The sequence below is a fragment of the Populus nigra genome, chromosome 12, assembly GCF_951802175.1.
Source record: "Populus nigra chromosome 12, ddPopNigr1.1, whole genome shotgun sequence".
NCBI classification, from domain to species: Eukaryota; Viridiplantae; Streptophyta; class Magnoliopsida; order Malpighiales; family Salicaceae; genus Populus; species Populus nigra.
Genome location: NC_084863.1, coordinates 171,103 through 195,829, shown reverse-complemented (window position 1 = coordinate 195,829; position 24,727 = coordinate 171,103). Strand labels below are relative to the sequence as shown.

General features: G+C 31.9%; 1 protein-coding gene across 1 annotated transcript; it reads right to left on the bottom strand.

The window, feature by feature from the left end:
• Positions 1-19,003: 19,003 nt before the first annotated feature.
• On the bottom strand, positions 19,004-19,823 carry LOC133669198 (agamous-like MADS-box protein AGL80). Its single transcript, XM_062089249.1, has one exon. It carries the CDS (start codon positions 19,804-19,806, stop codon positions 19,072-19,074), a length of 735 nt encoding a protein of 244 aa, XP_061945233.1. The 5' UTR covers positions 19,807-19,823; the 3' UTR covers positions 19,004-19,071.
• Positions 19,824-24,727: the final 4,904 nt, after the last annotated feature.

The window sequence follows — 24,727 nt, the reverse complement described above, 5'->3', positions numbered from 1 at the left end:
TTTATAGAATGAGGCTTAATCCCAAACACAGCTTTCGTGGATCCAACTCTGTAGTGAGTTGATATTTTGGAGTGATATTTTATCTTTCACTTCTGTAAAATTTGGTATTTCGTCTTCCCTTCAGCTTCTGCAATTTGATAATTGCGTTCAGTTTCTGCAATTATTTTAGTATTTTGTCTTCTGCAATTTGTGTTGTGTTTTGGAGTAATCGTATAATTTCGAGAAGATATTTGTTGAGTATTTGTGATATCTATTCAGTTTCTGCAATCTAGTACTTTATCTTTCGCTACTTTTGCATTCTGGTTCTGTTTGTTTGTTAATTATGGCTACCGAAAAAGATGATTCGCTTCAGTCTGTGAGTGTGAGGTTGGATGGAAAGAATTATTCGTACTGGAGTTATGTAATGAGAAATTTCCTTAAAGGTAAGAAGACGTGAAGGTATGTTAGTGGACTTATGTGATACCTAAAAATACTGAGGAGGGGGATGTTGTTTTGATAGATGCATGGGAAGCAAACAATGCAAAGATCATTACTTGGATCAACAATTTTGTTGAGCATTCTATAGGTACGCAGTTGGCGAAGTATGAGATAGCAAAGGAGGTTTGGGATCATCTGCAAAGGTTATTCACGAAATCAAATTTTGAAAAACAGTATCAATTAGAGAATGACATACTAGCTCTTCATTAGAAGCATCGCACCCTCGCGGCTGAGCGCGGCGTCGCAGCGACCCTCGATTGATTTCATTTTTTTTTGTGTAAAGGAGTCACCACCTAGTATTTTGATCACTAGGAACCCTAGCTGGTATTTCAAAGATTCTAAGGCAAGGGACTGGATGCGTAAAAGGAAGGTATTAGCACTCCTATAGTACGCTCTACCTAAGGTAAGTTGTTTGGTGTTTGGTTTGCTTTATAATTGCTATGGTGTTGGTGTTTTCTAATCCCATCAGTTTTCCTAGCTAGGTTTGATTCAAACTAAATTTATTAAGATAGAAATCCAAGGAGATTTCATGTGCATTAAAAGCTTATTTTTCCCTTAGTATTTCAAGAGCTTGCGACTCGTAAATCGCAAGGAGAAGGGACCAAAATTTAGAAATCTAGGGCGCTTTAAAAACCTATTTTTGTCTTTGTATTTTATACTCTCACGGCTCGTAAACCATGGAGTAAAAAATTAAAATGTCCTCGATTACAATCAATGCTTCTTTCAAGGATGTGTGATGACTTATTATTCCTAGAAAATTATTTTGGATATTTACCACTTAGGGTTTCTTTATCTAAATATTAACAGTGAAAAATAACAAGTTATTCCCAATAATATTTTGGATATTCATCCCTTTAGGATTTCTTTATCTAAACATTAACGGTGAATAATAGATGAATTCCCCCCAAAATAAGATTTTTTATTTTTTTTGAATATTGGCCAATATCCTTTGGAGTTTTACAAACATGTTGTAAAATCCACAAATGCAAGTAAATAATTTTTGTTGTATTTAAGAAATCCATGCGAAAACACATTTTTTGAAACTTCCAATATTTTTATATAAAAAAAATGTTCAAAACATGTTAAGGTATTGGTTGTATGCAACACACAAGAAAACTTTTTTTTTTACAACAAACACTCCAGTGCTTAAGCATAAATGATAAACCATTGCACGCTTTTTTTTTAAAAAAAAAAACAAACACTCCAGTGCTATAAACCATGCTTGTACAGGGATAATGCATTCACACCATGACACTATTCAAGAGGGAAAATGCATTTTAAAAAACAAACACTCCAGTGCTATAAACCATCCTTGTACAGGGATAATGCATTCACGCCAAGACATTATTCAAGAGGGAAAATGCATTTTAAAAAAAAACAAACACTCCAGTGCTATAAACCATGCTTGTACAGGGATAATGCATTCACGCCAAGACACTATTCAAGAGGGAAAATGCATTTAAAGAAGATCTGGCTATTGTTCAAGTGAATTATATTTCACTTGAACAGTACAATCATAAAGGAAAAGGCATGCCAAGAGGTGAAAAGAACAGACTTGGAGGAAGACGAAGGAGTTGCAATGTTGTTGAAGGCTTGCTAGCTAGTTGATCAGTGGTGTCGTCTATTCCAGCTCTTTCCCTTTATTCTCCATTCGTCTCCTGAGTTTTAACCTCTGCAATCTTCGTCCCTCTCTCTGGTTATCTGCACTTTTTTCTCCCCTGTTCTGCAGATTTTATTTTGCAAAAAAGGGAGCAACCCGGAAAGCAGTCACTGCTTCTTTTCTTGTTTCTCTTTTCTTTTTTCACCTTGGTTTTCTTTTTTTTATGTTCTTTTTCCTCTCCCCCGCTAGGTCATTAGAAGGGCTTATATATAGTCTAACTATATGTCTATTTAGGAAAGATTCAATGCATTAATTCTAGGATGCAAATCCCTACTGATCTGCAGTAACAAAACGCAAAAAAGGAAACTAAAATATCATGCTTCCTATTCTGATTTCCGCAATTAGTTTTCATTGATCAAAGGGTGGTACATCTCATTTCTTTCCTTCCATAGCTGGGACCATGAGGCACCGACTGTTTCCTTTGAAATGAGGAAATAAAAACGTGGTCTGCAGCTCTCCAATCAGCAAGACAAACATGGAAACCAGCAGGAAATTTGCAAAGAAAAAAAAGAAAGAAATCAGATGGGTAAGGGTGCATGTTGTAAAGTCTTATTTTCCTTATTCGATGTGGTAGAAATCTCGTCATTGATGATGATCCAGCCCCCCTCTCCAGCTTTCAATATCCTTCTTTAATTAAATCCCTATTTTAGCACTTTTCAATTCAGACCTTGGTCCAAAAAAAAATCCTTTGAACAAAGCCCGCGAACTTGGGTTAAACCTTTCTTGCGGTAGGATTCTCTGCTTTCTTATTCAAATAGGAATAGCTTAGGCTTCTGATATTGAAATCACATGATTCAAAATCCTAAATTCATCTACACACCTAGGACTACAACTTTCATGAGGAATTCAAAGTGAGAAAAAATTGTTTTACAGAGCAGAATTTGGTAGTAATCTGGTTGGTCAAAAAGGGTCTCCTGATCTAATTCAGAAACTGACAATGTCAAGCATCTCAATATGACTGGGAGTATGACTTAAGAACAATAATCACCAAAATTGTGATGGAAGCAGAGTTTTTAGTGCAAAACTCGGGTCAGGATCCTTCTCGCGACAGAATTCTCTACTTTCACGTTAGATATTCAAATAGGAATATTATGAGCTTTTGATATCGAAATCAAGCAATTCAAAATCCCAAATTCATCTATACTTGTAGAGCTATAACTTTCATAAAGGATAAAAAATGAGATAAATTTGTTTTGAATAACAGAATTGCAACCAAACTCAACTAGAAACCTTCTCGCGACAGGATTGTATGTTTTCACGCTAAATTTCAAATAGAAATATCTTGAGCTTCTGATATCGAAATCAAGCAATTCAAAAGCTCAAATTTATCTACATGTCCCGGAATACAACTTTGATGAGGGATTTGAAGTGAGATAAAATCATTTTAGATAACAAAATCTGGCAGGAATCTGGTTGGTCAAAAAGGTTTTCTTGATCTGACAATGTCGAGCATCCAAATCTGACTGAGAGTCTGCCCTAAGAACAGTGATCCCTAGGACCCAATAAAGGTGTAGGTCAATTTTTCAACATGTCATGAGTGACAGAATATAGTTAGGATGGTCAGATATCATACGAAACCTAGTCAGAATCAGAGCCTAAGTTGGAAAAAAAATTGCAACAGCAGCAGAACCAGTTTTTTTAGTGCAAATTCTGAGGGATTTATCCAACCTTAAAGACCAAATAAAGAAGGAACGAATTTAACATTATGAAGACTCCTGATCAATCTAAGAAAACCTGACAAATTTGGCAGCAAAGGTGAAGAATAAAGAGAGTAGAAAAAAGCTCAGAAATGGTTTCAAAAAAATATTTCTCTCTGCTTTTATCAATCTTCCAGCAAACATGAGTTAAACTCCTAAACTCAGTTCAAAAGAGGTATACATCGTCTCCAACGTGGGGTCTAAAAATAAGTAACAAGAAGAAGAATATGAGTATTCAGGAGTTTTATTCTACTATGGCAGATCTTTGAGATCAATTGGTTCTTACAGAATCGGCAGAATTAAAAGCATGTGGTGCCTATATTGAGCGTAGAGAATAGCAATGTTTGGTACTGTTTTTAATAGCACTTCGTAGTGATTTTGAAGGACTTAGAGGTTTAATTATGCATCGTTCTCTACTGCCTTTTGTTGACTCTGTTGTCAGTGAGTTATTGGCTGAAAAAATACATCTTCAGTCTTATTCTGGAAAAAGAAATTCTTTCTGCTTCAAATTCTTTTGTAGTAGCAATACCCTCTGAGCCATCCTTTAATCATCAGAATAAGCCTTGCACAAGAGTTGGCTTTGATGAGTGCAGTTTTTGTAAGCAAAAAGGTCATTGGAAGGCCCAGTGTCCAAAGTTGAGATAACAAAATCAAGCTTGGAAGCATGGCAGCCAGTCATAATCTAATGCTCATAGACCACCTCAGGGTTATAAACCACTAAACCACAGTACTGCAGCAGTAGCTTCATCAAGCTTTATCACTAATCTTAGTACTCTTGCTGAGCAATTGAAGAAGTTTCTCTCCTTACAGCCACAAGCATTGTCTGCTTCTTCTTCTATAGGTCAGTTACCTAATAGCTCCCCTAGTATGTCACATTCTGATTAGGTCTTAATTTCTAGTGCTTCCCATCATATGTCTCTAGATTCTTCATCTTTTACCCTTATGTCCCCTTCGTCCTCCATTCCTGTTATGATTACTAATGGCAATCCCATGCCTTTAGCAGGTGTTGGTTCTGTTGTCACACCTCACTTGTCTCTCCCTAATGTTTATCTTATTCTGAACCTCAAATTGAATCCTGCTTCTATTGGTCAAATATGTGATTCTGGTGATTATTTAATCATGTTTTCTGGTTCTTTTTGTTGTGTGAAGGATCTGCAGTCTCAGAAGCTGATTGGGACATGTTGTAGGGAGAATGGACTATATATTTTGGATGAGTTAAAAGTGTCAGTTGCGGCCGCCGCCGCTACTACTATTGTTAATTTGTCTTCCTTTCATTTGAGTCCTTCATCTTCTTGTTTTTATTTATAGCATTCTCGTCTAGGTCATGTTTTGTCTTCTCGTTTAAGATTTTTGGCATCCACATGAGCTTTAGGAAATTTGAAAACTTGTGATATTTCTGATTGTAGTGGATGTAAACTGACAAAATTTTTCGCTTTACCTTTTAATCAAAGTATATTTGTTTCTTCTTCACCTTTTGATTTGATTCATTCTGATGTGTGGAGACCTTCTCCTATTACCATTAAAGGAGGGTCTCGATATCATGTTTTATTTATTAATGATCATACTCGTTATTGTTAGGTTTATTTAATGAAACAACATTCTGAATTAAATAAGATATACACAACCTTTCGAGCCCTTGTGAAAACTCAACATTCTGCTGTAAACAAATGTTTTAGGTGTGATTTGGGTGGGGAATACACTTTTAATAAAAAATTTCAGTTGCTTGCCTTAGATGGAACCATTCACCAAACTTCATATATAGATACTCCTGAGCAAAATGGTGTTGCTGAAAGAAAACATAGGCATATTGTTGAAACTGCTCGTTCTCTCTTGTTGTCTACTTCTGTTCCTAGTGAGTTGTGGGGAGAAGTTGTCCTTAATACTGTAAGTTTGATTAATACAATCTCATCTTCTCATAGTTCAGTTTGTCTCCTTTTGAAAAGTTGTATGGGCATGTCTCTGATTATTCCTCCTTTAGAGTTTTTAGTTGTACTTGTTTCGTTCTTTGTCCTCATACAGAACACAATAAGTTATCATCTCGTTATGTTATTTGTGTCTTTCTTGGTTATGATGAAGGTAAAAAGGGGTATCGTTGTTTTGATCCAATAACTCATAAACTTTACGTGTCTCGTCATGTTGTCTTTCTTAAGCATATACCTTTTTTTATATTCCATCCACTACTCATAACTTGACTAGACCTGATATTATTCGTATATATCCTTTTTTAGAGGATTCTGATAATATATCATCACAGGTTCCTAGTACCTCAGATAACCTTTCCCATGTTCAACCAATTTGTACTCATCATCCTACAAGTACTAACACTTTACTCTCTAGCACACCTGAAGCTCAATTCTCATCTACAGCCCCCCAAACTTCTTCTGAGATTGTGGATCCACCTATACGTCAATCCATATACATTTGTAAGTCCACAAAACTACCAGATTTTGCTTATTCTTGTTATTCTTCATCATTTACTTCTTTTTTAGCTTCTATTCATTGTCTTTTTAAGCTCTCTTCCTATAAAGAAGCAATTCTTAATCCTCTTTGGCAGCAAGTTATGGATGAGGAAATTTCTGCTTTGTATAAGACAGATACTTGGGACTTGGTTTCTCTACCTCCTAGTAAGAGTGTTGTTGGTTGTCGTTGGGTGTATAAAATCAAGACTAACTCTGATGGGTCTAATGAGCGATACAAAGCTAAGTTGGTTACAAAAGGATACTCTCAACAGTATGGTATGGATTATGAGGAGACATTTGCCCCTTGTTGCTACCCAATTTTTGACCCATATTTTCGGTAAATTTTCAAAAAAATCCAAAAATAGCGAAAAAAAACATTGAAAATCCAAAAAAATACATTTTTGATATATTTGCATTGTTTTTAGCATTTTCAATGTCATCTCAAAAGAATTTAAATTTTCAAAGGTATTTGGAACGCGTTCGAGTTTTAACGCGTAAATTTTATGATCACTGATTTTCCTTGTTGAGTTGACGTTGATATTGCTCGCTTTCAAAAATACAAAAATAAAAAAAAACCAAAATTTACAAAAAAAGAGGAAAAGAGAAGGAAAGGAAAAGTTGAGGGACTAGTTTGAAAACCTAGCAAAACTTTTTCTATAAATATCATGCTACACTGAATTTCCAGGGGGGGGCAATTTTGACAACATCAGAAAAAAGATACAAAAAAAAACCTAAACCTAAACCCATCTTTTTCTCTAAAGCCGCCCCCCCACCTGTTAAATTTTTTGGCCAGAACCAAGGCTGCATACAGCCCCCCCCCCCCTTTGTTGATTTCTGGTTGCTTCCCACCATCTTCTTCAGCTCCCACCCCCCGAAGCTTTTGATTTTTTTTCTTCCCCACAACAGCAGACCATAACAAACCAGCCACCATCTTCCTTGTCGCACGTCGGAAAAAACCCCGCGCGCGGCGTCGGCCCGTCCTGGCGATGGCGGTTTTTCTCTCTGTTATTTGAAATTGATTTTGTTTGGAGTCGCCACCTAGTATTTAATTGAGGGTTACTAGGAAACCCACGTTGACTGGTCTTGTCAAAGATTCAAGGGTAAGGGACTGATTGTAGTTAAGGAAGGTATTAGCACCCCTAACGCACCCTACCTGAGGTAAGCTGCTTCGTGGATGTGATGTGTTAAAGAAGTTTTAAAAATTTTGTCTTTTCATCGGAATTTAGAAATACAACTTCCGTACAAGTTTGTACTTCTACACCGCGATCCAATCAAAATATTAAATCCTTCTTTATTCTTTTGCCGTCTCATTATAAGAGGATCCCTGAAATAAATACAAACATGCATTTTTTTTTCTTTTTATAATTCAATAACATAATAAAAAATTACAAACACAAACACACATTTTTTTATTATATTATATTTTTTCTTCTTTTTCTTTTTTCTTTTCTTCTTTTTCTTCTTTTTTTTGCTTTTCTTCTTTTTTTTTTACATCCACAATACAAATTACAATATTCAAAAATAAATAAAAATTACACAAAATAATTTCAAATTTACAAAATGGTCCCCTAAAACTCCAAAAATTGCAAGGAACCCTTCTGCACAGGAATTGGAGGCAGGAACAGCTGGCGGCGCGTGTTCCAACGCGCCCCGCCACTGGGGGCGCGTGAGACCACGCGCCGCCGCAAATGACAGGAATGGGTGGGTCTGCAATTTTCTTCTCCCTTTCCCTTCCTCACCGGCGTGGATAGCCCCGGTCACCTGCAAGAAACAACAAACGCAACAACAAAACAGTCCAGATCCACTTTCAAATTTTGTTTCCCTTTTTTAGATCTGTGAATCCCATGTCTTCTTTCTCTTCTCAACTTCATGTTCCTCCTTCCTGCTGGTGGCGGATCTGACGGTTGCTGTCGTCCGTGGGCGCTGCTGCGGCTGGCGGAGAAGCTGTAGGCTGGATCTGCAGGCGCCACCGTAGGGAGAAGGCGGACTGCTCCGCGCCTGTGGGCAAGGCCGCTGTTGCTGCCGCCGTTGGGAGGAAGAGATGGGGATGGAGACGGCGCTGCTGCACAGGGGGGCGCCGTCGCTGCTGGAAGAAGAAGGAAGCGGCCGGCTTGAGGGGAGCAGATCGTGCTATGGGAGAAGGAGAAACCGAAGGGAAAACTTGGGGAATGGGTTGCAGCCGAGAGAGAAGATGAGAAGGAAAGGGAGAGATGACCGGCTGGTGTGGTTGTCAAGAGGGGAAAAGGAAGATTGTGCCGGTTTGAGGGAAGAAGAAGACGCTGGGACGGCTGAGCAGGAGGGAAAAGACGGAGAGGGAAAAGACGGAGAGGGAAGATTGTGCCGGTTTGAGGGAAGAAGAAAATTGGAAACCACCGGGTGGGGGGCGGCGGCTGCTGCCAAAAATGGAGAAGAGAGTGATGGTTTTAGGGTTTTTTTTGATTTAGGGTTTTTTGTATTTTTTTCTGATATTGTCAAAATTACCCCCCCATTTAGCTGAAAATGTAGGCTATTTATAGGCAAAATAGTTTTTCGGGCTTCAAAATTGGTCCCTCAAGTTTTGTGTTTGGCCCCTGATTTCAATTGATTCACTTGGTAAAAATTAAATTGGGTCTCTTAAAATTTCTGATTTTTTAATTAAGTCCAAATTAAGCTCCCAAACTTAATTTTTCACCAATTAAGTCCTCCAATTAATTTGACCCTCTTAAAGTATAATTAAGTCCTTGCACTTAATTAACTCCTTCAATTGGACCCAAATTAATTCTCAAACATAATTAAAATTCAATTTGGCCCATGATTAAATCAAATTGACCCATTAAAAATTTAATTATGTCATTAGACTTAATTTTTATGCAAATTCGTCCAATACTCATTTAATTTGACCTTGAATTTGCATTTTTCTACTTTTGGGCATAACAGCGTACAATTGGGCCTTGAAATTCTTCCGAAAATTGCAGCCTGATTTTCGCCTATTTTTGCAGCCTTTCTTGGTCGGTTTTCTCCGCATTGCCAGCCTTTATTTTATTTTTTGATTTTGATTTTTTTGATTTTTTTTTATTTTTTGGAAAAAAAACGAATTTTGGGGAATCACCCAAAATTGGGTGATGACATTCCTCTCCTCTCTCCCAGCGAGCTTGGCTTTCTTCTTCACCCGTAGGAGCCAGCAGCGCCCTCCTCCAGCAGTAGCGTTTCCTTCCTCATCAGCAACGTCTGCTTCCCCTTCGGTTTCCTCAACAACAACGGCCACAAATCAGCCAAGACAGCCCCGTTCTCACCAGTGAGCCAGCAACCCACACACGGCAGCGCCGGGGTAACACTTTCGTCATCTCCTTCAACCGGTCAGCAGCAGCCCTTCTCCAGCAACGGCACCCACAGACCCACGACTTCCCTCTTCAGCTGCAGAAGATTCTTCTCTCAACTGTGACGAACAGAAGCCGACCCACCTCCAGCAAGCACCTTCAGCAGTGCCCACATACCGACCACCAGCAGCAGCAGCCGATCTCCTTCACCGTCGGTCGCCAGCCTCCAGCACTCCTTGCTGCCAGTACATGGAACAAGGGAGAAGAGGATGAGCAGTAGAAGCTGATCTGCAACGAAGCAGACCCAAAAGAGGCCGTGGCAGATCTGAAAAAAGGAGAGCCAGAATTGTTTGTGTTGTTGGTTTACTTTGCAGGTGACCGGGAGATGCACCGCCGGTACGGACGAGAAGAGAAGAAGGAGACGATCCCGATCTCCTAGCTTGCCGGTCTTCACCAGCGGCGGTGCGTGAACCCACGCACCGCCACTGTTCCTGCGGCACTGTTCCGGCTTGTAGAAGTCCTTCCCTGCAATTTCTGGAGTTTTAGGGACCATTTTTGTAATTTTTAAATTATTTAATGTAATTTTTGTTTAGTGTTGAATTTTTTTTTAATTTGTAATGTGGATGTAACAAAAAAAAAAGAAAAGAAAAGAAAAGAAAAAAATATAGTGAAGGCGTATGTGTGTTTGTATTTTTTTTTTATGAATGTTTTTTATGATAAAATTGCAAGAATAAAGAAGAATTTAAGATTTTGATTTGCTCACGGATAAAGAATTATGAACTTACATGTAAGTCGTATTTCTAAAATTCGATGAAAGAACAGAATTTTTAAAACTTCTTTAACACATCAAGTCCACGAAGCAGCTTACCTCAAGTAGGGTGCGTTAGGGGTGCTAATACCTTCCTTAACCACAACCAGTCCCTTACCCGCGAATCTCTGATAAGACCAGTACCCGGGTTTCCTAGTAGCCTTCAATAAATTACTAGGTGGCAACTCCAACGAACCAATCAAAGCAAAATGACAAACGAAAAATCACTAGCCGACGCCGCGCGCGCGGATTTTTTTTGACGTGCGACACCCCTGTTGCAAAAATGACTACTATTCGTACTCTTATTGCTGTAGTTTCAGTTCGTCAATGACATATCTCACAACTTGATGTCAAAAATACCTTCTTGAATGGAGATCTTCAAGAAGAAGTTTATATGGCACCTCCTCCTAGTGTTTCACATAACTCTAGGTATGTTTGTAAGCTCAAGAAAGCATTATATGGTCTCAAACAAGCACCTCGTGCTTGGTTTGAGAAATTTTTTGTTGTGATCTCATCTCTTGGATTTGTTTCTAGTAGTCATGATTCTGCTCTTTTTATTAAAAGCACTGATACAGGTCGTATCATTTTGTCCTTATATGTTGATGACATAATTATTACTGGTGATGATATTGATGGTATCTCAGTTTTGAAGACAGAGCTGGCTAGACAATTTGAAATGAAAGATTTGGGTTCTCTTCGATATTTCCTGGGTATTGAGGTAGCTTACTCATCTAGAGGTTACCTTCTTTCTCAATCAAAATATGTTGCAGATATTCTTGAGCGGGCTAAACTTACTGATAACAAGACTGTAGACACTCTCATTAAAGTTAACACAATGTATTCTTCTTATGATGGTTTGCCTTTGACAAATCCTACTTTATATTGTACTATTATTGGGAGCTTGGTATATCTCACCATTACTCATTCAAATATTGCATATGTTGTTTATATTGTTAATCAGTTTGTTGCTTCTCCTACTACTGTTTACTGGGCAGTTGTTCTTCATATTTTATGATATCTTCGAGGTATAGTCTTTCAGAGCCTCTTACTTTCATCCATCTCTTCCTTGGAGCTGCATGCATACTCTAATGTTGATCATAGCAGTGATCCACATATCGTAAATCGGTTACTGGTTTCTGTATCTTTTTAGGTGATTCTCTCATCTCTTGGAAGAGTAAGAAACAATCTATTATTTCTCAATCCTCAACCGAAACATAATACTGTGCTATGGCATCTACTACCAAAGAGATTATTGGGTTACGTTGGTTACTTGCGGATATAGGAGTTTCACTTTCTCATTCAACTCCTATGTATTGTGACAATCAGAGTTCTATTCAGATTGCTCACAACTTAGTTTTTCATGAACGAACTAAGCACATTGAGATTGATTGTCATCTTACTTGTCATCATCTCAAGCATGACACCATTACTTTGCCTTTTATTTCTCTTCCTTGCAGATTGCAAATTTCTTTACCAAGTCGCATTCCATTTCTCGTTTTCATTTTCTAGTTGGCAAACTCTCGATGCTTGTAGCTGCCGCATCGTGAGTTTGAGGGGAGATGTTAAATAATATATTTATCTTGTTTTATTTATTAAGGGTAGAATAGTATTTTTAGCTTAATCTATATATAAGCTCTTTATATTTAGGTTAAAGGAAGAACAATAATGCAAATCAATTGAGGAGAATTCTAGCTTCCTTCCCTTTCATATTCGTATTTATTTTTGTGTGAATTGAATTGTTTTAACATAAGTATCAATAACTCAGAAAATTAATCTAGATTGATTATAAGGATACTATATAGTCTAGCTAACATCATATATAATCCTTGAAATATATAATTAATTTGATACTCTAATATGATCAGTAACACCTGGACATATATAAACTGTTTGGGGTTACCTCACTGTCAACATCTTCTAAATCTCGACTATAATTACCATAGATAGCTAGACTACTCATTCCCTCTCTCCCCCTGACCCCTTCTCCTCGATAGTCGATCTCTTCCACCTGCTACTGATTTTTTTTTCCTCTCCTAGCTAGGCAAGTCTTTATTTCTGTCTTTGATTCCTCTCCTCTCCCGTAACCCTGCTCATATTAGTCATCAAAAACTTAGCTTGACAAAAGAAAATTACTAATCTATGATCTTACGTATATTTTGTTGATTGGAGTGGGAAACCAGTGATATATAGAACATAATACTTGTTATCAAATACAGTGGGGGAATGCTTTGAGGTGTGAGGGCTAAAGTTCTAGAGCTGATGAGGAAAATAGTATTTCTTTTTTGGTTTTTGTGAATGCTTGCTTTGTTGATATCATATTGTAAGGTTAAACTCTCTGTGAGTTAATTGAAAACTGCTTTCTATGGTGATTGTGAATTTGTTATGGATGGATTTGATGAATTCCTAAGGTGGCTTTCGTGGTTAATTTATCTAAGAAAAGAAAATTAGATTTTGCCAATTTTTGTTTTAAAAACCCAAACTAAATCAAAATCAGTTGATTTGAATTAATTTTTAGTTTGGTGCAATTCTAATCTTGATCATTAAGATAAGTGCAAGAGGTTCATTAGTTTGGACATATACATATAAGTAAGTGTTGTTGAGATTAATGAATTGATTATGAGAATAAACTTTTAACCAGCGCATGAAATAACTTTAATTTAATATATGTTTTAAATACATATTTTATTTAGTTTTCCTATATATGAATCCCATAAAAGTGTTAATAAATCCAATATGATGGGATTATTTTTTTCTTAGATTATTTAGGAATTCAATATAAGTATTTGTAAGATTGATCGATGATCATGAGAATAAAATTTTAGATAATTGTATGAGATAACTTTATTTTACTATATTTGTTGTACGCATGTAATTGTTTAGATTTTCTATACATGAATTTCATAAAAGTGTTTATAAATCCAATATAATGGGTTTATTTTTTGTTTATATTATTTATGAATCTCATATAAATATTTGTAAGATTGATCAATTGATGATAAAAAGAAAATTATAGATAGTTGCATGAGAGAATTTTAATTTAATATATGTGTTGTACATAAATACGCATTATGTTTAGATTTCTTAAATATAAACCTCATAAAAGTTTATATAAATATAATATAATGGGTTTGTCTTTTATTCAAATTATTTATGGATCTCATATAAGTGTTTGAAAGATGAATTAATTGATCATGAGAGAAAATTATAAAGTTGTTTCAAATAACTTTGATTTAATATATTCATTGTACATATGTATCCCGTTCAAATTTTTTATATATGAATCTCATAAAAATGTTTATAAATCCGATATAATGAGATCGTCTTTTGTTAAGATTATTTATGGATCCCATATAAATGTTTATAAGATTGAATGATCAATCATAAGAAGAAAATCTTAGATGGTTGTACGAGAAAACTTTAATTTAATATATATGTTGTATAAATATATTATGTTCAGATTTCCTATATAGAAATCTCATAATAGTGTTTATAAATCCGATATAATAGAATTTTATTTTGTTTAGATTATTTATAGATCCCATGTAAGTGTTTGCAAGATTAACTATTGGATTAAAAGAAGAAAGTTTTAAACACTTATATTAGATAACTTTAATTTAATTTATCTCTTGTACATAAGTATTTTGTTCAAGTTTCCTATATATGAATCCCATAAAAATGAATCCAATAAAAATGTTTATAAATTTGATATAATAGGATTTTTTTTTTGTTCATATTTAATTATTTATGATTCTCATTTAAGTTTCAGTAAATTTAGTATCACGGGAGATGAGCTTTTTAAAGAGTGGTTTGAAATAAAAATAAATAAAATAATAAGTAGATATATTTGTTGTACATACCTTTTCTTGTTCAGATTCATCATTTATAAATTTTGCATATCTAAGTTTGTAAATCCAACTTAACGAGATAAACTTAAATGAGATTCTCACATAAGTGTTTATAAATCTCATATAATGAGATCATTTTTTGTTCATATCTCATTTCAGTTTGAGTAAGTTTAAAACAACAGGAGATGAGTAAGTCTAACAAAACAAGATAAACTTAAATGAGATTCTCACATAAGTGTTTATAAATCCGATATAATAGGGTCATTTTTTGTTCATATCTCTTTTAAGTTTGAATAAGTTTAAAGCAACGGGAGATGAAAGTTTTTAAAGAGTGATTTGAGTTTAAAAATGAATTGATATATTTGTTGTGCATACCTTTTCTTATTCAAATTCATTATTTATAAATTCCACATATCTATGTTTGTAAGTTCAACTTAATAAGATATACTTAAATGAGATTCTCACATAAGTTTTTATAAATCCGATATAATGGGATCATTTTTTATTCATATCTTATTTAAGTTTAAGTTTAAAGTGATGGGAGATGAACTTTTTTTAGAGAGTGGTTTGGGATAAAAATGAATTGTTATATTTGTTGTACATACCTTTTCTTGTTCAGATTCATTATTTATAAATTTTACATATCTATATTTGTAAGTTCACATAATGAAATAAACTTAAATGATATTCTCACATAAGTGTTTATAAATCTGATATAATAAGATTTTTTTTCATATCTCATTATTTATGGATATCATTTAAGTTTGAGTAAGTTTAAAGCAACGGGAGCTAAATGTTTTTAGAGAGTGGTTTGAGATAAACATGAATTAATATATTTGTTGTATATACCTTTTCTTGTTTAGATTTATTATTTATAAATTCAACATATCTATGTTTGTAAGTCCAAAATAACGAGATAAACTTAAATGATATTCTCACATAAATATTTATAAATCCAATAAAATAGGATCATTTTTTGTTCGTATCTCATTTAATTTTGAGTAAGTTTAAAGCAACGAGAGATGAACTTTTTTAGAAAGTGTTTGAGATAAAAAATGAATTGATATATTTGTTGTACATAACTTTTTTTGTTCATATTTATTATTTATAAATTCCATATATCTATATCTGTAAGTCCAGCATAATAAGGTAAACGTAAATGATATTCTCACATGAGTGTTTATAAATCTGATATAATAGGATTTTTATTCATATCTCATTTAAGTTCAAGTAAGTTTAAAGTGACGGGAGATGAATTTTTTTAGAGAGTGGTTTGGGATAAAAATGAATTGTTATATTTGTTGCACATACCTTTTCTTGTTCAGATTCATTATTTATAAATTTCACATATCTATATTTGTAAGTCCACGTAACGTGATAAACTTAAATGATATTTTCACATAAGTGTTTATAAATCCGATATAATAGGATTATTTTTTGTTCATATTTTATTTAAGTTTGAGTAAGTTTAAAGCAACGGGAGATGAACTTTTTTAGAGAGTGTTTAAGATAAAAATGAATTGATATATTTGTTGTATATGCTTTTTCTTGTTCAGATTTATTATTTATAAATTCCATATATCTATATTTGTAAGTCCAACAAAACTAGATAAATTTAAATGATATTTTCATATAAGTGTTTATAAATTCGATATAATAGGATCATTTTTTGTTCATATCTCATTATTAATGGATCTCATTTAAGTTTGGGTAAATTTAAAGTAACGGGAGCTTAACATTTTTAGAGAGTGTTTGAGATAAAAATGAATTGATATATTTTTTGTACATGTCTTTTCTTATTCAGATTCATTATTTATAAATTCTGCATATCTATGTTTGTAAATCTAACATAACGAGATAAACTTAAATGATATTCCCACATAAGTGTTTATAATTTTGATATAATAAAATTCTTTTTTGTTCATATCTCATTATCTATGAATCTCATTTAAGTTTGAGTAAGTTTAAAGCAACAAGAGATTAATTTTTTTTTTAGAATGGTTTGAGATAAAATGAATTGATATATTTGTTGTATGTGCCTTTTTTTTTTGTTCAGATTCATTATTTATAAATTTTGCATATCTATGTTTGTAAGCCCAATATAACGAGATAAACTTAAATGATATTCTCATATAAGTGTTTATAAATCCAATATAATAGGATGATTTTTTTGTTCATATCTCATTATTAATGGATTTCATTTAAGTTTGAGATAAAATGAATTGATATATTTGTTGTACATGCCTTTTTTTGTTCAGATTCATTATTTATAAATTCTGCATATCTATGTTTGTAAGTCCAACGTAATGAGATAACCCTAAATGAGATTTTTATATAAGTGTTTATAAATATAATATAATGGGATAAATTTTTGTTCATATTTTATTATTCATGGATCTCATTTAAGTTTGAGGAAGTCTAATGCAAGGGAGATAAACGGTTTTAAAGAGTAGTTTGAGATAAAATGAATTGATATATTTGTTATACATATATTTTCTTGTCTAAATTTATTATTTATAAATTTTGCATGTATATAAATTTGTAATTCCAAGGTCACAATATCAACTTGTCTTCGGATTTTATTATTTATGATTCCATGCAAGTGTTTGTAAATTTGATGTAAAGGGAGATGAAAGAATTTAAGACAATGGTATATGATAACTTTAAATTTATATATTCGTTGCACATAAAATTTGTTTTAAATCTTATTATTTATGAACCCCATACAAATGTCTGTAGGTATGATATTAATGGATAGTCTTTTATTTAGATTTTATATAGATCTTATGTAACGGAATTGTCTTTTGTTCAAATTTATAATTTATAGATTCCATGCAAGATTTTTTAAAAAAAGTTTGATATAAAGATAGATAAGAAAAATTAGAGGGCAGTATGAGATATCTTTAAATTATTCAAATTTTATTATTTTAGAATCTCTAGTTTGATGTAAAATGATATGAAAATCTTACATAGGTGCATGACATTTTTGGTTGTTTGGGTTGTGTATTCTGCTTCTATTCATTTGTGTTATTTTGTGTGCTTGTAATATTGCAGAAGTGTGGGTAATCTCTTGAGTTTGTGGGACAAATTAGTTGTAAGCAAAACACAAGTAAATGGGTGAGGAAAAGATTGAATCTAGTGAGATTAGACTATTCCGCAAGATCTATTTTTAGAATGAAAAATTGACCCCGTAACATTCTTGTAAGCGCAATGTAATGAGTTCGTTATTAATTTATTCAGATTTTATTATTTATGGATTACTATGCAAGCTTTTGCAAGCTCGATGTGAAGGAAGATAAAAATTGTAGACAATGACAAGAGATATCTTAAAAGTTTTTGTAAGTTTGATGTAAGAGTTGTTACAATATTGATGTGAGATAACTAATTCAAATTAATGTATTAGTTGTGTGTGTCTATATATATATATATATATATATATATATATTGGTTATGTTTCTTTATTTATGAATTCTATATAATTAAGTTACTATAAGTCTCATATAATGAAATCGTATTTTGTTCAAATTTTATTATTCATGTATCTCATTTATGTTTATGAGTTTAATGTAATTAAAAAGATCATGAATATATATGAAGATCTTAATTAAAGATATATGTTCGGACAACACCAGAATTTTCTCTGTTGTAAAACTAATTAATTTGGTTCCTATTATTATCAATTTTCAAAATCTTATAAGAGATTTTTAAATTAATTAATCCTTAAAATTATGCCCCTCGAAGAAAGGTGTAGTTTTAGATATATATATATATATATATATATGGCGGTATGAGAAGATTTTCCAAAATTAATATCTTCATTGTTAGACCTTAAGATTTTGTATTGATCCCTTATAAATGCTTTTTTTTTTTAATGTATATAAATCAAATAAATTAATACCTTCTAGTTTTCATGACTTTTGCATTGTATTTGTGTTCATTGCATTATATTTAGACCATATATGACTATTAATTAATTAAGTTGCCTACTCATTGATCCTTCTTCTTCCTCCCCCCCCCCCTCTCTCTCTGTTTTTTTTTTTTTTATCATGATGTAACAGAGATAACAGGCAGGACAATTTCCAGATCAGTACAAGAGGTTCATTAATTTGGACATATACATAAATATTTTTCTTCCAAATTCCTTCTCTCAATGTTTTTCTAGTTACTGAGTTGTATAACAGCGCTGTTTGTCTATTGCCTTTGATCAATTATTTTTTTGTGTTTTCACATTAATTATATAATTAGATCCTATAAATCTGCATAACCAGTTTGGCTAAAAATAAAATAATTAGGCCTTAAAAATCCTTAGTTTATATTATATCTGGTGAGAAATCATTTGTTTCAAATGGGAAAATGCAGTGTTAAATCTTATTAAATTTGTCTGATCTTGGTGGCCACTTATTGGATTTTTTTCTCTCCTTAATTACTGCATTTTCATAAATAAAAAAGAAGAAGAAGAAAATTGTCTGATCTTTCTGTCATATATGTTCATACTCCCTGCTTTAATTAGAATATGTAGAGTGATAATATTGTTGTAAGAAAATGTTTTGATTTGATTATATATTCCATCATGTCAACCAATCATAACATTTGATTCAAGAATTGATAATGGATGACACGATAAATAATATTTGAAATTAAATCAGATCGAGCAGATAGAAACAAAGCAATCGAAATACCATGAACATATTATAATTCATGTAGATTTGGTAGACAAGAAATTTATTCATAAGTAAAATACTGTAATGAAACTGTGTCCAAACAATAGCTAAAAAAGCTCAGGAAATTAAAGACAATTCATAATTAAGCAAGCAAATTAATTAACCATTTCAAGGGAAAAATGAATTGGTCCAAAGTCCATTCTGGCTGTTATCCCCAGAAGGCAGCACCATGTCTTCCCCGCCAAACCCCATATGCTCTTGAGGGGTCATCAAGTCCATGAACCATTCCTGCCTCTGCATGGCACCCACATTAACCTCAAAATCATTAGTAACCATCTGAGATGACTCCGGCGCTTGCTCTGTAGCACTGCTAGGTCCAGCCCCAGTGGTTGCAGCTGCTTCCAATTGAGAGGTATGGCCAGTGCCACTGCCACTCCCATTGTTTAGGGTCATGTCGATGTCCCTCAAGCTATGGTCAATCATCCATCCAAGGTCATTCAAGTCCATCATATGCAGGTTACCCAAGCTAACATTTCCACCCAGGCAGTGGAACATAGCATGGGTGACCTCCTTCTCACGGTTGTCCTTCCGCTGTTTCTTGATGTGATCACAGGATTTGGTGATCCTTTGTCTCAAGAAACTCTCTTGATTCACCATTTTCTTACCTTGCTCGATTTCTGGCATGGTTTTGAACTTAGTAACCACTCTTTGGACCCCTAGAGGAGAGGGCCAAACCTCAGGTTGAGAGTCATAAGGGCTATAAACGATAGCACAAGCATCAACACCACAAAGGGTGCTTAACTCGCTCACCTTCTTCATTAGGCCCTTCTTCCTTTTCTTGAAGGTGGCTTTCCTTGCAGAATCATTACAGATATATGCAAGCTTCACCTTCTTTCTAGTCATGGCTAGGTTGGGGGGCAAGATTCTTGGTTTGGGTATATCTTTCCTCAAACACTCTACCCTCTATATATAGGTTGGAGAGATGCTCATGCGTAACCCCACAGCAAGATTACGGTGCATTTTGTCAAATTCCTTCGCTGGACATTTTGATTTATTTGGCAAGTACTATCAAGGTTGCATACCTATATTGGCATTAAGAATATATATTTAGATACACAAATAATTTAAAAAATCTGTGGAATGGTGTGGAGAGTTGGTAGGAGTGTATATCATGGGCAATGCCTTATCTTTGATTAATAGGTCAAATACATGAATTATGCTGTTTTTTTTAGATTTGCTTATCTGTTCCCTTATTCAGACATTTAAGTGTTGTAAAAGCTGTGTGCTATTTTTGCTAATTATGGTTGCATATTCTTGTACTGTAGCCCCGGTGATAAGTCCTAATGTATATCCAAGGTTCATCATCTTACAATTATAATTAATATTTATTTATTTGTGGGTAATTAACCATATATAATCTTACAAGTGATTAATTATTTGATGTATGTAGTATTTTTTTTCATAATATACTATAAATATATTGGGTATTTAAATTAATTTATTAACCCATCAATTGAAAAATTGGCACACACAGCCATCATTTAATATGCCAATAAATCCCTTGAAAAGATAAGATTTACTCTATACCAATAAAAGGAAATCAAGTAAATTCTAGATATTGTTTTGCATGGTGATGATGTATATGACAAAAAAAACGGTATAATTCAGTACTATACCACAGATAAGCACAAAGTTTATCCTTCTCTATTATCCGAATATTGTTCCCTTATCCTTGCATAAGCAATTTATAGATATATTGACAAGATTATATATAAATTAATTATTCCAACGTATATTAATATATAGTCGTTAGGTTCTCGTTTGGCATTTAAATTCAAGCTAATATACACGAAAGCACCTTGAATATATATTTAAACTTTATGAAAAGTTGTTTATTTATTCATTATTTTTTAAAATATAAACTCACTCTAAATTCTATTACACAATCATCAAATTTGATTATAGTAATTGTTTTAAATATATTATAATAAAATAGATGACAATATTAAAGAAATTCTTAACCAAGCCTAATTAAAAAGTGTTCCTGGAAAAGAAAAATCTAGACTCTAGTGTGATATAATTTTTTTAAAAAATAATAATATTTTTGCTATGTTTGTTTTTTCAAGATTTCATTATTATGATTCCATATAAATATTTGTAAGTATGATGTAGTGGAATCTTCTTTTTTTTTTGTTCAAATATCATTATTTATGGATATCATATAAGTGTTTGTAACCTTTATCATAAAAAGAATAAAATTTTAAATAATTTTATGAGATAATTTTAATTTAATATATCCGTTGTACAATTTACATGTTTTGTTTAGATTTCCTATATATGAACTCTATATAAGTGTTTATAAATCCGATATAATGAAATTATCTTTTGTTTAAATCTCATTATTTATGGATCTTATTTAAGTTTTAGTAACTTTAATATATCGGGAGACGAACGTTTTAATGAGCGGTTTGAGATAACTATAAATTAATATGTTTTTTTGTTCACATTCATTAATTACTAGCTCTTTGACTCATGCTATGTTCTCGTTCTAGATCAAATCTTTGTTTTTTAAGTGTAATAAATATAAAGATGCTAAGAAGCTTAAAATACGATGCATGCTAGATGATACGCTTTTCAAATACTAAGATTATGACATACAGGATGACATTAAAAGAAAATTAAGATGATAATATAGTAGATCGATCTGAACCAACCCGCAACTTAAATCATAAGATCGGGATAACTTCATAAAACATAAATTTATATAAATTAGAAAGCCCAAGTATTTCATTCAATCAAATATTAACGGACAAAAATTAAAAAAAAATCGAATTTGAAAAAATAACTTGAATAAACCTAGAAAAAAAAAGTCATACATGTAACTCAAGTCATGCAAACAGGATCCTCCCATTATAAAATAAATAAAAAAAATATACAAAGGCAATTTTTTAACCAGCCCATTGTCGAAATATAAAATTATAAAAAATTAATTATAAAAAAAATCAAATGAATCCGGGTTAACTTACAAAATCCTCAACTTGCATTATGAGACCGAGATAACTTCATTAAAAATTTACACTTTAAAAAAAAATTAAGCAAAATTAATATTTATCCCGCTGTAATCTAAAAAACAATTATTTATGTATGAATATTTTAAAAAAATAAATTTTTTAGTTTTGATTTTATGAAAATGACGTTAAAAAAAATAAAGTAAAGCCCTTTAAAAACAAGCCCAGAAGTCTGAACATAATGGACCAGTTCCTAAGGCCGAAGCAAGGGCAGGTGTGCCTAGGCCTGCAAGGGTAGATTTTATTAATTAAGTCAAATTTCATTATTTATGGGTCCTACGCAAGTTTTTGTAATTTTTATGTAAAGGGAGATAAAAAAAAAATAGACAATGATATAAGATATATTTAAATTAATATATTCATTGTATTTTTATTTTTTTGTTCATATAAGTATTTCATTCAGATTTTATTATTATTTAAGGATCTCGTTAAAGTTTTTGTAAGTTTGATGCAAAAGGAGATAAAGATTTTTATGTAGTGATATGAGATAACTATAAATTAAATTTATGAGTTGTAGATACATTTTTATTTAGATTTTATTATTTATGAATTCTATATATGTTTTTGTAAATCCGATGTAATGGAATTGTATTTTTATCAAAACTAATTATTTTTGGATCTTATTAAATTAAGATATTGAGATGTTCAGGCAATGGTTAAAATTAATTTGGTTCCTATTATTATGAATTTTTCAAGATTTTATAAAAAATATGAAATTAATCCTTAGAAGATGTCCCCCTCGAAAAATGGTATAATTTTAGAGTGTGGTATGAGAAGATTTTCCAAAATTAATTTCTTCATTGTTAGACCTCAAGATTTTGCATTTATGGATTCCTTATAAAAGCTTGTTTCTATAAAGAGATCAAATAAATATCTTTTAGTATTCATGACTTTTGCATTGTGTATAAAAATTGCCAAGCGGCTCACGCATTTGCGTGGGTTTTTTTTATTTATTTTTTTAATGATTTCATTATTTTTTAATTTAAATGTATTTTATTTTCAAGCTTAAAAAACTTGAAAAGAAAAATCTTACTTCGTGTACATAATTTCAGAAAAATGTGGAGAGGGGAATAGGACAAAGAGCATAAGGGAAGAAAGATGTGGGAGAAGAAGTATTTAATTTTTTCTGATTAATGAGTTCAGAAAAATAAACCATAATATTATTTTAAAAAATAAAAAATATTTTAATTATAGTTACATTAATCTCATACTTTTAAACTCTCGCATTGAAATTTTTTAACACCTTAAAAAATTGCATACTTTAATAATTACAGTTTTAGTTGGTTTTGGGTTTTGGTACTAATTCTTATATAATTGAGAGAAAACATGTTAGAATCCACTATTTTTATTTAATAATCACAATTACCCAAAACAAATCTTAGATGCAATTAATTGTAAATTCTACTATGAGTAAATTGTAATTCAGTCTTGTGCTTTGATGGTTTTGGAAGTTAGTCCCTCTATTTTTTAAAATTATACGTTAGTCTCCCTATTAAAGTTGACTATGAATTTTCAATTTTGTTTTTGAAAACTTGAAATTACTCTTTTAATTTTGTGTGTGGAAGATAAAATTAGAATATTTGATTACAGACAAGGGATTTTTAGGGGGGGAAATAATTTAAATTTGATGAAAAACTAAAAAAGGGCCTAAGTTGCGTTTACAAGACAATCTTGGTTGTAATAATTGTAAAATCTATATAACCTTATTACAGAAATATAAATGAGTAAATTATAATTTAGTCCCTGTGTTTTTTTATGATTTTATAAGTTAGTCCCTTTATTCTTGAAAATCATAAGTTAGTCTCCTAACCAAAGTAAGCTGTTATTTTTATTTTATGTTCTTGAAAATTTTAATTTTTCCTTTTTAAATAAACATTTAATTCCGTCTGTAGTAGATAAGAAATTGAAAATCTTGATTATAAATGAAGGAGTTTTTAATTGTGGTAAAAAAACTAACAAAAATACCAAATTACAATCAAATATGAGAATATAGGGACTCAATATTAAATTAGAAAAACAAAACAGAGATTAACTAATTATTTCATTAAAAAAATTGGAATTAAATAATAATTTTTCCTTTAAAATCAATTGCAATTAATATTGTCAAACAAATGACATTGCAATAAATTTTACATATATATATATATATATATATATATATATATATAGCTTAAATATTTGACTTTTGAAAAGAGACAGAAAGCCCACATAATTATTATAGCCCACAAGCCCAATTGTTTGAGATTAAAGAAACACAAACAGGCCACAATTAGGCTGCAAAAAATCATCAAAAACTCAAACTTTTTTTGCCATTGATTCACAAGTTATTGTCAATCATCATGTTTTTCTTTTCTTGATATAAAATCTACCTGCTAGTTCCTGCTGCAAGAAAAATTATGGCGGGTTTTCTTAGATTCTAGTCTTTAGTATTTGAAAAATATTGGATACATAGTAGATAATACATGATTAATTTCCATGAATCTTCTTTATTTTAATCTTTAATTTCTTTTTTTTTAATCTTACTAAAATTTTTCATGTCTAATTGTTACGGTTATTGGATTTTCAACAATTATTTTTTTAATAAATTGAAAGTAATTTGAAATGCTTTATTTATACTTTTTTTGGAAAAAATAGATATGACTCATTGTACAAAAATAATAAAATTTAATTAATTTCAATACATATTGCATCTAAGGTATTACCATATGTTGGTTACTTTTAAAATTTTCTAGCATTGGCTATTTTGCAATTTTTTA